Source organism: Apteryx mantelli, chromosome 3 (assembly GCF_036417845.1).
Source record: "Apteryx mantelli isolate bAptMan1 chromosome 3, bAptMan1.hap1, whole genome shotgun sequence".
NCBI classification, from domain to species: domain Eukaryota; kingdom Metazoa; phylum Chordata; class Aves; order Apterygiformes; family Apterygidae; genus Apteryx; species Apteryx mantelli.
Genome location: NC_089980.1, coordinates 60,270,143 through 60,283,453, shown reverse-complemented (window position 1 = coordinate 60,283,453; position 13,311 = coordinate 60,270,143). Strand labels below are relative to the sequence as shown.

General features: G+C 38.3%; 1 protein-coding gene across 1 annotated transcript in view; it reads right to left on the bottom strand.

Annotated features, from left to right (window-relative positions):
* Nucleotides 1-7,745: 7,745 nt before the first annotated feature.
* PDE10A (phosphodiesterase 10A) overlaps nucleotides 7,746-13,311 on the bottom strand; it is a 205,384-nt gene continuing 199,818 nt past the window's right edge. The window contains exon 22 of the mRNA XM_013945461.2: nucleotides 7,746-12,486. Coding sequence (XP_013800915.2) covers nucleotides 12,369-12,486 — 118 coding nt within the window. The 3' untranslated portion in view covers nucleotides 7,746-12,368. The remainder of the gene's footprint in view (nucleotides 12,487-13,311) is intronic.

The window sequence follows — 13,311 nt, the reverse complement described above, 5'->3', positions numbered from 1 at the left end:
CTCCAGTGTAGCAACAGGCTGGATGCCATATTAAACCAGACATGTACAACCCCTGTGTACCAGACCAGCCAGGCACAGCAAAGTACCTGTGTCAAAGGCAACCTCCAGAGCCCAGGGCATGACAGCCAACAAGGTCTAGGTTACCAGGCTGGGTCTTTGGCAATCACTATTAGCCATCACTAATTAGGCTGATATTTTCAGAGGCTGATGGCACATTGTACTTTGGGGGCTGACAGTGATTTAGGCTTTTGTGCCTGTTCCAAACCCCCCTGCAAGTCTGGTCATTACAAAAGGAGTCAGCAACATCTCTTTGTGGAAATCCTCCACAGACACAGCCAGGATCTGGACCCCATTTCTTCATGGAACAGCAGGAGGCCAATGGAGGCTCACCACAGGGCTGGGAAGGTTCCAGCCGGTCTGCCATGCAGAGCTTTATACAAAGGGCAAAACACAGCCCTTAAATAGGGCCCATCCATCAGCAAATGTTTACAGGATCTGGGGAGAGCATGGCAGTTCAGCTACTCACCAGTCACACCTTTCAGTCTCAGTGGTACCAGTGGGAAGGCTAGTGACAACATCCGCAGGCTCCAGGATTAGGTTTAAGAGAGTTTCTAAACTTAAGTCCTTAAACGAAAACAGAAGTCCTTAACAAGTCAAAACTCCAGAGATATTTTTTTAAATGTGCTGCTTATTTGTTTGTCTCCTTCCCAGTTTCATAACCACTCTTTTGTCCCAGAAACTTCATTTGTAGATAGGCCACAGCATTGCAGCACCCAGTCCTGAAACCCAGACATCATCTGCTAGGAAGCATTTTTCCGTGCTGTAGACAGCAGTAAAGTATCTCTTACATACTACATCTCTAACAGAAAAACCCAGACTTGTTCTGAGATACTGCAGGCAAGTTACATTGTTTACTTTGTCTATTAGGAATGCCAAAAAAATATTGCTAGTATACATACAGTGTGTGCAGTTAAAATATATCTTATTCTTTTCCCACAGTTGTAAAGCCAGAGTTTAAACTGTAAAATACAGTCTGATGTCCTAGGTGGTTTTCTAGCAATGCCAGGCTCAGACCTCTCTCCACCTCTTCCTGGTACCTTTGTTCTTTTCCCATAAAGCTTTTAAATTTAATGGCTGATTTCATCCAGACTCGACAGAGGGCAACAGTCTCAAAAATACTGAAGTTCCATGTTTTATAAAATTGGGGGCTGTTTAGACAGAGGATTGGGGTCCACCCCATAACATTTTATTCTGTCGGCCAGTTTCTACAGAATATGGCAGCCTGTGTATCACAGCCACAACGCTGAAAGAGATGGATTGTAAGAGGAAACAGTGGAGAATTTCAAAGGTATGTGTAATCGTAGCAGAAAAACCTAACTTGACTTTTTAAACCCCAAAATACTAAGGCAAATCCATAGGAAGCCCAACTCCATTACCTGCATGGCTCCAAGAACGACCTGTTTGGGAGCGTTGGCTGTTCTTCATTGATCTCACAAGAATCAGGCCAGGTCAGACCCTCTGAGTAGGATTTCAATCAATCAGCTCTGTCCCTGTGGATGCCACCAGTTACTATTGCTGGGAGCAACACCATGCATCACTGCCCTAAATTCTTTTCTGTGCAGGGAGGATAATGAGTTTGGTTGGGTCTACTGCTTATTATTTTGGTGACTGGCAGAGATTGCCTTAAAAGTGGTGTTGACCCCTTCCTTGTCAAGTACAGAGGATGCTTTCCAGTCACACTGAGCACTCTCTTATCCTACCAACTCAGTGACAACAATGCACAGAACATTTTCTGGTTTATAAAACCAAGGGAAGGATTGAATCACTCTAAACAGTCAGTGCTAAATGAGATGCAGCACCACATAGGTGTGCATGACTACATGAAAAAAGTGACTGCTACCTTCCTGAAGTTTTCCCTGCCCTGCCAAAACCCCACTTTCAGCAAGCTAGAGATCTGCCACATGCTAAAACTGGTTGAGAAAGTTGTAACCCTTAACATTTTAAAACATCTCAGCATTTTAAAAATGGGGGGTTTTTTAGTTTATTTTTTCTTAGTTTATGGTTTTGTTTCTGCATGTTCCCAGCTTGTTGTTACCGTAAGTGTTGAGATGACATTATTTCCAATAATCATATTGGCTATTCAGTCAACACAACCTTGGAAAGTAATAACCAGGTGGTTTATTGTCAAATCAAATGTAACTGTCCTCAGGGTAAATAAATTAAAAAATATATTATTCTGTTTTTAATGGGGTTTTTCACAAGCATTTCACTGTTAACATTTCTTGGCATAGAGAAATTATAGCATGTTATATTTTTACCTGAGGCCACTTGTGTTTGAAACAGGCTCTGAATGCAATGCAGGGATAGTTCTGGAGAACGATACAGGCTATGGGATAACTGCAAGTTTTAAAGATGCATGCTTTCTATGTACATACACATGAAAAACTGTGTGAAAGATTTGGACCAACCCTTCAGGGCCATGTGATGAATTAAACAGTATAGAATATGGCCTCTAATCTTACTGTAGAATGTGCCATCTTCTTTTTATTTTTTATTTTTTATTTCCCTCAGGGCAGAAGTAACACTAGGAAACTGCCTTTCCAACCAGTGTATCTCCAGGATAACCTAATGAGACATGCTCTAGAGAGGAAGAGAAGTCAGTCTGCCCCTGCCTTCCCTCTCTCTCTCTCTCTTTCTGTGCTGACCGGTATCCTCCTTGCTTCAGGACAGCGCAGCAGTAATTTCACTTATGGAAGGAGAGGAGAACCCATGAGAAACTCGGTTACAGCCACCAACCCTATAAAGATTGTAAAACAGACACTTCCGGGCTCTATCAACCTCATTATCCTTGACTGGGGCAGCATAAACATTAAATCATGCAATCCTCAGCCATAGGCCTCTCTTGTTTAAAATTGCACAGCTGTTGCTAAAGCACAATAAAACTGTCACCGTGACCAGTCATTGACACAAAGTCTTCCCTCTGCTGCAAAAGCAATAATGTTCTGCTCCAGTCTTCCCACGGAGGTATGGTTGATACAGACTGACTTAAAAGAAGACAAGTATCCTTTGTTGATAGATGTTCCAGTTAAAAGGTTATGAAGAAATATTTCTTGTCTACCACATGCATGTCTACCATGGCATTTTCTGTAGCATCAGTATTTGGAGTAGTGAGGGTGGTGATAATATTCAGTATCAGTGACTTACTGCTGTGGGATATCAAAAGTGTTTTGTCACGCTAAGGTTAGCTACCAAAGAGAAATGGAAGCTCAAGGAAAATTCTGTAAATTCTGTTTTGTTTCACTGCCACTATAAGCTATTCAGCAAAGGGAGTAAGGTGGGCATGAAGCTCAGAAAGCGGCATCATCTGTGATGTGGGCTACACAGGATCAACTAATTTAAGAAAATTGGTAAAAGATCTTTCAAATGAAAAAGGCTCTTGTTTCACTCCAAAGTCTTTTCTTTTAACTTCTTAATCAGGTCTATAATACAGCTTCAGCTCCAAATGAAAATCACCAGGACCCTGAACCAGATTTATTTCATCTACTCCACTGGGAAAGCAAGATCATAGGACTAAAGAGCAGCAAGGAAATGGAGTAAATGAGGAACCTGCCAATGTTACGGGCAAATTCTGCTTTAATGATTTCAAGGAATTGATCTAGAAAGTTTCAGACAACAGCCATTTAAGTCTCTCACAGGAAGTTATTTTTCCTGTATGAAGCAGAAAGTTTTCTTTTAAGTCGGCAGTACAGCACATCTTGCTTTTCTGACACTGGTGGTCTTGGGGTTCACATGCCTTGGGGTGTAGGAGAGAAACAGGCTTCAACCACTACCTCACCAGCTAGTATTGCAACTACCTGTAAACATTCAGAGAGCTCCTTCTGATCTCTTGGCACCAAAAAGGTTTAGAACAAAGTCAATGAAGGCTGCTGACCCGGTACATTCAGGAGGCAAAACTGTATTAGGAGACATCCTGGATTACTTCCAAGGCCCCAATCATGCGGAAGCCCTTTCAGAAGTTTGCTTGATGAACCAGCCACATAGTTTCACTTCTAGCAAAAGCAAAGATAGCTAGCTCTGATAGTGGTGCTCTGCTGCAGGCAGGAGGAGGGCTTTAAGACAATTTTTTTTCTGCAATATGCAGAAAAAAGTTATGAAAGACAACTTTCAAAAGGAATATATTTTGATTTTCTATGTGTTATTTTACACACATTCTAACAACACACCACATGAAAAAAAGGTGTTTATTGTTTGGAAACTTGAGTTCTACCATGATTGTGATTCTAGAGCACCTAAAGCATTTACTAGGGCTGTGGCTATTTAAGAAACTTTGAAAGGAAGTCAATATATTGCACATGAAGCTCTGCATTAAGCTATATCATGTCTTAATGATTTGGTAGCTCACAATGAAAACCAGGGAAGACTGCACAGAAGACAGGCCTGATTCCCTGGATAGCAACTGAGTCCCAAAATGGGCTGTTATCCAAACAGCTAGAGCTGATGCAGATGGTTCAGAGTTGAGGGAAACAGGTGAATTAACCACACCACTCCCAGTGGCCCTGGAATAGGATGATACAAATGTCTGTGGAATAGGCACTAGGGACGCGGTATTCAAAAACATTTGTCGCTGGCCCTTGCATGGAAGTCAGTATTGGCTTAAAAGAAAATTCAATACCATGTTTAATTAATGGAGTTTGAAATTTTACAGATGACATGCCATTGCAACAGCTGAAGAGTTTTCATTAAATGTGAAACAACTTATGCCAGCTTGAAAGTATGCACTGAAATTTCTAAAGTCTCACTTTGTCTCTGGGGAAGACAGAAAAGGGGATACTTGTAAGGGGGTAGAAGGGGGTACTGCTTATCAGCAGCATATCTGAGGGCATCACACCTGTGTCATGTTTATCCTCATCTGGGAGGGAAGGAAACATCATCTGCTTTATAAAGTGATCACAGTCTGCATCTACATATATTTTGAAGCCTGGACAACCAGGGATATTTCCAAACATGCACAGAACTGAAAAAAGTTTAGGTGTCTAAATAACATGTGAAAAAACAAAACCATCCAGGGCTGGGCAACTTGCCTGAGATCATAACAGAAATCAGTCATGGAGCAGAGTTCAACTCAGTTCCTTCAATCCATAAACAGCATCTTAACTGATGTCCATCATCTTTCCAAATGTACTGCAAATAGTCTTCTCTGAAAGCTCTCTGTACATTTTCATGTCAAATATCTTTCATGCATAATATGTCACTGGCCTCTTTCCTAGGCTAGTCACATGGGGAAACTACTTTTTTTTTCAGCCAGGTGGTATTTTGTTGCAAGGTTTAAAATACACTCAATATCAGACACTTGCTTTCTCTCCACAAGTCAGCAGCAGAAAACAACTTGGACTTCACTACTTAGAAAGCAAACTTAGCATACTTAGGTTTCTCTTCATTTTCATTATGATCAACCGGTCAGTCTGCACTAGTTCTAGACTGCCAGTATTCAACACTGAACCACATTCACCACTATTATCAACACTGATGGTAACATTTCCAAGGCTTCTGACAGACACTGACTCTTTTAGGTGCATCTGAAAGTTTAACATTTTGGTTTCAACAGTGTGGATTTTACAAGATCTATTTTCCATTTCTAAATACTTTTTAAATAGTGTTTATTAACAACTCATGTTGCTTCTATAAACAGCACAAAAACAGCACAAAAAACAGAAGCAGCTCTACAAACGTCATTCTCACCTACATTCACAGGGTTTACATTGCTGTAAGAAAGGAAAAAATAATTAAGGCCAGCTGAATGTTAACAAACCACACAGTGAAAATCATTTAGCCCTTCTAGCAATATTACAAACCAAAAAACATGAAAGGAAAATTTTACCTGGTATAATTCATTCTTTTCAAAGACATCATTTGATTAGATTCATGTTCCTGAGTCTCAAGTTTTCCCTTTCTCTTAGAAGACTTTTACCCAACAGATCTTGCACATATGCCAAGTACCTTCTGAAACATGGATCTGTAACTCCTTGACCTACAGGCAAAGATCTTCATCCTTGAATGCAAGCAACATTCAAGATACAGGTAGCTTTTCTGAGAACTGTATAAACTGAAACATATTGAAAGAACTTTTATTTCTAATCTGAGGAAGAGGGACTAAATTGTGGAAGAGGAAATCGGAAAAGGAAATTGGCTCTGATAATTGTCTTCAGTAAAGTAAGTACAGCAAAGTAATTTCCAACACTGGTTGAGCAGATGAAATCCATTGCAGTCACTGGGTGATTACAATCAACCCAAATGAGCACAGAGTCTTACAAAGCACTTGGATACCTACAATGGAGCCTGATCCAAAGTTCATTGAAAGCAACAGAAATACTCCCTCCCTAAACTTCAGTGAGCTTCAGTTAAAGCACTTTGACATTTGTATTTTCAAATATCTACAAGGGAATACATTCTGGAGCTGTTTCTATAAGTCCCTAGTGATATTTTTCAGTAACAAAGGGATAAAAATATTAAGGAAAAGCATACTAACTGAACAGTGACCATCAATGGCAAAACATTATGCTCTGCTACAAGAGCTATGGCTGCATGACAAGCAGAAAAATATGTGAAGACATGTAGGTTACTGCCATCAATTTGAGAAGCCTGATCAAAGAGTAATTAATTATTTACTCATTAATTAATAAACAACTTTGGACTACAGTTCCTTACCAACAATACATAAACAGGTGAAAAGGACCAAATTAATAGCATTCATAGAAACATTCCTCTTGTATTCTCCTCCCTCAAAAGCATTTGGGAGGTTTCAACTAAAATGAATAATTCCTGTCCAACAAATGCATTAAATCTCAATGCAGTTGCTGTGGCATCCCAAAAGTTTGCCTTAGCAGTATGCAATGGATGCATTGCAGCAACTGAAACTTCATGGAAGCGTGAGCCACAATAGCACAATACCAGGAATGCTTTGTAAAACCTTTTTTTGACTATCACAGGCAGTAGTTAACTAATCTTGCTCAAAGGTTGCCCTGGAAGCATCTTTCTGGCCAAGCTGCGTTAGTGATGCTCCAAGGTCCTTGAATGAGGAGGAGGCCAAGAATGCCGGGGGCTATGGCCAGTCCTAGCCAGGGTTCAGCCCTGGCTCACCACCTGAGAATGGCAGGTCATGCAGAGCGGTAAAGACACAGGGCCGCTGAAGACCTTGAGGGCTATAAAGGGCAAATAATCTGTTTACTGAGCATGCAGGGTGCAGGGGATCTTTGGAGCAAACCTATGTGCTAGATAAACAAACACACGGGTTTTTCTTTCATTTTTTTTCACCTGTTTTACAAATATCTGCTAATTTGTTGTTTAGAAGTTTGTTTTACAATTCTCTAACCTAGCTTGCATTTTCAGGGTATTGGTAAAAGTCATGGTCCTATATCCATCGCCATTTGGAGTGGCAAACCTTAAAAAAAAATCAAGTGCAAGATTATTTTTGTACAGTTCAGCATCTGAGTATGTTGCTCGGTAATTCCCAAAAGGTAGTAAACTGATTCTGCATTAGCTACATGCCAGTTTGGCAGTGGCAAAGCAGAGATCTGTGTGAAAGTATTTGTCACCAACAAGGTAAGGTCTCTGGCAGCAGGAGGGCAAATGGGAAAGTGGAGCCTTTCGGAATTCATGACAAGTGAACTTGCTATAGGTGATAAAATATATTATTAAAAGAAGAAGACAGACAGAAAGACAAAGTCAGACGGACAGAAAGACACACAGACAGAAAAAAGAATTTATGTTGGGAAAATGCACCATAAGTGGTAAACTGCAATTACAGAGAAAAACAGGCACCACCTTTTTAAAGGACTCCATTACATTTTGATTCCATTCTCCTGTGGTTTACTTGTGGTATACAAACACATACGCACACACACACACATACACACTAACTTCCCATCCCTCACTTCCATGCCCAATAACAGCAAAAATAAACATGAAAAATAATATTAAAAAACTCTGTATTCAGTAATATTCACACCAAAGTATATGTATATATATCCATTAAAATTATGAACATTTCTAAATATATTTTATGTATCATACATATATTTATATGTATAATTACATATCCACAGAAGTAGTCTTGCTGTGCTAAAGCCAGCAGTAAAAGCAAAAACAGGTTTCACAATAGGACACCCATATATGCATATGTACTGGCTGTTTGGTTTGTGAATTTATTTACAACTTAACTATTTCATAATAAATGCTTACTGTTCTATTGTACAAACGTAATAGTAAAGGTTTAGGTTTGTTTTTTAAATACAAAGACTGCAAATGAATACATGAAAAAAATTACACACCATGTACAGTATTTATAATTTATAAATGCAAAGTTAAGACCTCTTTAAATTATTGCACTTGCATATTTTTTTTTACAAAGATAGTTTATATGTATCATATATATATATATATGTAAATATATATATATATAAAACAAATTTTCAGCTCACTAAATGTAGTAAAATTGAATGTTGTTACCTTAAAGTTCTTTCTTCTTCACATAACAGCCCAACCTGAATTTTGAATATATATGAATCTACTCTACAAATCAGTTTGATCTACTCTAGAAAGCAGTCCATTATTTTAGGTTTTTTGATAGAGTATACACCCGTATTACAATCGAGCACAGTTTTTGGTCAGAAAGCAGAATAGTTGTGATGTGCCTTCGCTAGATTGGGATATACAACCTAAACTTGGAACATGAACTTCAATGTACTAGTGTGCAGAAAGTCACTTCCTGTGTTTAGATGAACAAGAGTTGTACCGCTTCACAGAACTGTTAATATATCACAGTGTTTGAGGCAAATGCATTATTTCAAGTGGGTCAAAATTGTTTTGAGCATCTAACAACATCTGCATTTTTTCTTTAACATGAATAGTGCTATATGCTACCCCTATAATTTTAACGCTAAGTGGTCTAAATGTAGTCACAGCAAACTGATCACATTGTTCTAAGTTTAAACACATGAAAGAAGTCTGTGCTACATAAAAAGATAAATTTCACACTGCATGTCCCCTCCAATGTAAATATATTTTAGCATATACTCCCACTAAAAAAAACCTATTGCATTTCCCTAATGAAATAATTAATTATATTAATTATAAAAGTATTACTGTCATGAATGGAATCATTAGAGCAGAAAGCTGTAATACCTTAAAGAATTCATAGCTTATTTATACCAATGGAGTTTCTGTCAGTGCTGCTATAAAATATACAACATCTCAGATGCTAGGTCACCTATTTTTCTCACTTAATGCCTCTCTTTCAGGTATTGTTTCACAATACATTAGAAACTCTCAGATATGGCTTCAGATGGCTTTTTTCTTTACTGGGCTTAGAAAGGAAAAGCAATCGGAATTTCAATAAAAATGTTGTTATTCTGGGAGTATAAACTCTAGCTCTTCTAGGAAAAAAAGGTCTGTTAGGTTTTTTTATGCATTCTTATCCATTCCATGCAACATCAATTTTAGCAGGATAAAAATATAAGGAGGAATCGCATTTGGCAGTGTAACTTGGTAAGCCAGATGTCTTTCTGCTCTACTTGTGAGTACAAGTCCAGAATTTTGGACAATTAAATCTCAACATGTCTTGAGACATGAAATTCAAATGCAGCTTCAAAGTTTTAATGTTTGGTAGTTTTGACTGTGGAAGTGCTCATTTAAGTTTGTTTCTACCAAAAAATTTACATGTCTGAATATGCACTCTGTAAGTGATAAAACAGATTAATTCACTTAGAAAATATAGCCTTTTATGACTATTTTTGTTTTGTAGTAACTTTTTGTCATAACTTTCCTCCTTTTATACACCAGAAAAACAAACCAAACTCAACCACTGCAACCGAAGTTTTTACTTCTAATGGACACCATACTGTAACAACTACATATTTTAAGTGGTTGGGATAGTTCTGTATTAGGAACAATACCTGATTGTCTTCAGATATTAACAGAACAACTTACTGACAATTTGATAAGCATTAGAGAAATCTGTTCTGTATCAGTACTTACAGACATCAAAACTGTCAGTGACTAAAAGAATAATTAAAAACTTTCCATAACACAGACACAGTGTAACAAGGAATATTTTTGCAACCCTGGTAAGATCAGCATTCCAGGAGGATGGAGAATAACAGCAAATATACTTAAGTCAGGAAGGAAGAATTTTCAGTTGATTTTTTGGGGTATCTGAATTCCAGAGAGTATTTTTGTAGTCACCATATATTTGGATGCTTTCCAAGTACATGAGGACACCATGGATTGTGTCTTAAGTACTTAGCAGTTGAAAGGTTTCACATGAATGATTTAACTAAATCGGAACTGCTCAGGAGTAAAGCAGAGGACACAATATGTGATACTGTTCCATTTACTATGGTAAAATTGTTTCCTTATAATTTTTTTCATCCCAAAATAGCTTATTATGGCTAACAATGAATTTCTGCACTTAGAAGTGGCAAAGCAAACTGAAAAGAATTGTGGGGCTGCTGTTGGGTAACCTGTATGACACAAATAAGGTAACTTAATATTGAACTCTCAACCTCTGGGATATCTATGTACTGCAAAGGCTTAGGTGCATTTATCCATTATGTGATTATATATCACATACTGTACATATGTACAAACAGATATTGTATGTGCTCGACCATAACAAAAGGCAAAACTCAAGAGTCCAAGTCATTTAAATGAAACTGTAAGATGGCATGCTTATTAGAGCAATACACCTCAACAGACATGACATGGAAAAAGAGAACCTGCATTCTGTCTTTAAGTCACTACTATTATTACTTGCAGTACACAAATGGCCATGTTACCACGGAACCACTACAAGACTATTATCTGTGAAAAAGCATATGATGCAGTACAGGCTGTATGTGAAAAGTTATGCAAAGACTGTGTTTTCAACTACTGTGCAGAGCAATATGAATTTTTTTCATTATTTTTAAGAGAAAGATGAAGGCAAATTAAGTGTTGTTGAAACATACTCTGTACAACTGCACTAAAGTCAAAAGAGTGGCATTAAATGTAAGGTCTTAAATTCTGTGCATAAGTTTGTAAGACTGATGCCTAAGCCAGCACAGAACTGTAAAGACAGTATTTCAGAGTACTTTCTTTTTTTAGTCAGCTATTCTTTCATTGAAAAAGGCAGTTCTAAGCCTGAACATTTTTCTCAACTAGGGAAAAAAAAACAAAAGGAAAAAGGGAGAAGTTCTTTAATTTCACTTGTTTGGGGATGGGGGAGAAGAGCAGTAGAAGGCATGCAGTGTTACTGTGCAACACAAAAGCTAGTCAGTACAAAAACATTTTTGATTTGTTGTGATGGTTCCACAGTCCTCCTTATTAGACCTGACTTTTCTGACACGGCCCCTGTTCCCAGCAGATAACATACTTTAGGTATGTCTCTTAATACCTTTTAAAATACAACTCAGCAGGTAGAAATAAACACGATGACTTTACTTATCTGTAAGCTAGGCAAGGAAATCTTTGCTGTCACATTCAAATTTTAGACTGATATTTCTGTCACTACAGATACAAAAACTCCAACCTGAAACTATGCCTCCATCTCTCCTTATCGGAGATAAATATCCAGCACTTCCAGTGTTTAAAGGGAGGAGCTGTCTGGGTTTCTAATTCATTCTGAAGATCAAAGCCCCATCACTAGTTCTTTCAGCATTTACCTTGCAAGTGACAATTTGCATCATGAAGCTTAATGAAGAACTTTAAACCTTTAACCTGAATGTTGGTTTTCCTTTAGTTTACAGCAAGAGAATTCACTGTAACCTAAACAAGAATTACAGTTTCCAGGATTCTGCGAGAGTTCAAACTGATTACAAGTAGATCACACAAACATTCACAATAGCAATGGGTATATTGTTCTATTTATAGCCAAGAACTCCCAAGTGACACTGGTGTTAAAGTTAGCCACAGTACAGTATAATAAAAGTACCATTGAAACCCTTACTAGAAAGATACAATTTAGAAGTACCCCCTAAGATTTTTTCCCCCATCAGTTTTAAATTAAGGCCTCAGCATTGTAGCCCATGAGAGAAGGCCAGTCTTTTATATTCACAAGTTGGAAGTTCTCTTTTGCTAGCTGATTCCAAACCATCCGGGTTGTCGTTTTCCCTCTGTTCATGCTGTGTCACTGGTGTAGGTCAGGAGATTGGCTGCCAGAGTCATTAGCTGAGGTAACCCCATGGGTGTTACCTTCCTAGGCAGATCTGCTTCCTAGTTAGCATTTGTAGCTCTTCTTTTTCCTTCTTCAAATAAAAACAAAACGGAACAAAAATAAACAACCCCCAAAACAAAGAAGGGATGCTTTTAGGGTTAAAGCAATCTGTTACTGCTGTTCAGTCATCAATCTTCACAGGAAGTGAATCAGAGGTCCCGGGAGCAAGGGACTGCGAGGGAATCCATATAGAGGCCTCCTCTCCTCTTGTCACTTTCTCCCATTGGCTGAGATTATCCCTGATGATGCAAAAGAGTCAAAGAGGTAAAGCATTATTCATAAATTTACTGGTATTTCTTCTAATAATATTGTCTGCTGTACTGGACTTTTAGAGATGTAGCTTTATGCTGCATATAAACATTGGTATGCAGTCAGGCTTTTATCATCACTGTATTATTTCATCTTTTACCTTGCAGTTGTTACTTTTCGTAATTCTTGTTGGCTAGTATACGTGCTGGCTTTATATAAGTCTATGGCATATATGCCTCAGAATAAGCCACTACTGGAGCAGGAGTCTAGAACTTGCTTCCATGAAAAGTACTTCTAGCCCACATGGTTGCAGAGAAAACCCTACCATGAGCCAAGAGCCATGTCTGCAGAGAATATGAAACAGCAGTCTGGAGAGGAGCAGCCTTCCTCACTTAGGACTTGAAGCATTTCACTACAGCACTATTTGGCCCTTTCCAAAATCACCACAGAGACCAGTACTTTTGCAGGAAACTTCCTTCATTGGAAACTACAGAAGTGCATAAATCCTCCTGAAACTTCTGCACATGGACCGATTGACAATATATAAAATGTGGCATGCCAACATCGTAGCATCAACTTTCAGTTCCTAATGTGGTGATCACATGATCAGTCTACTACAGCACAAGATTATCCTTTCCTGAAGATAAAATTTTTCCATTGTCTAGCAGGCTGGCCAACACTCAAGTCCAAATTTTGGTTCATAAGCCATAAAATGTTGAGATATTAAGCTGGTAACATTATAACAATCTGAAGGGAACACAGACCCATAATCTTACTTGCTGTATACTCATATCACTCCAGTGACTTGGACATCT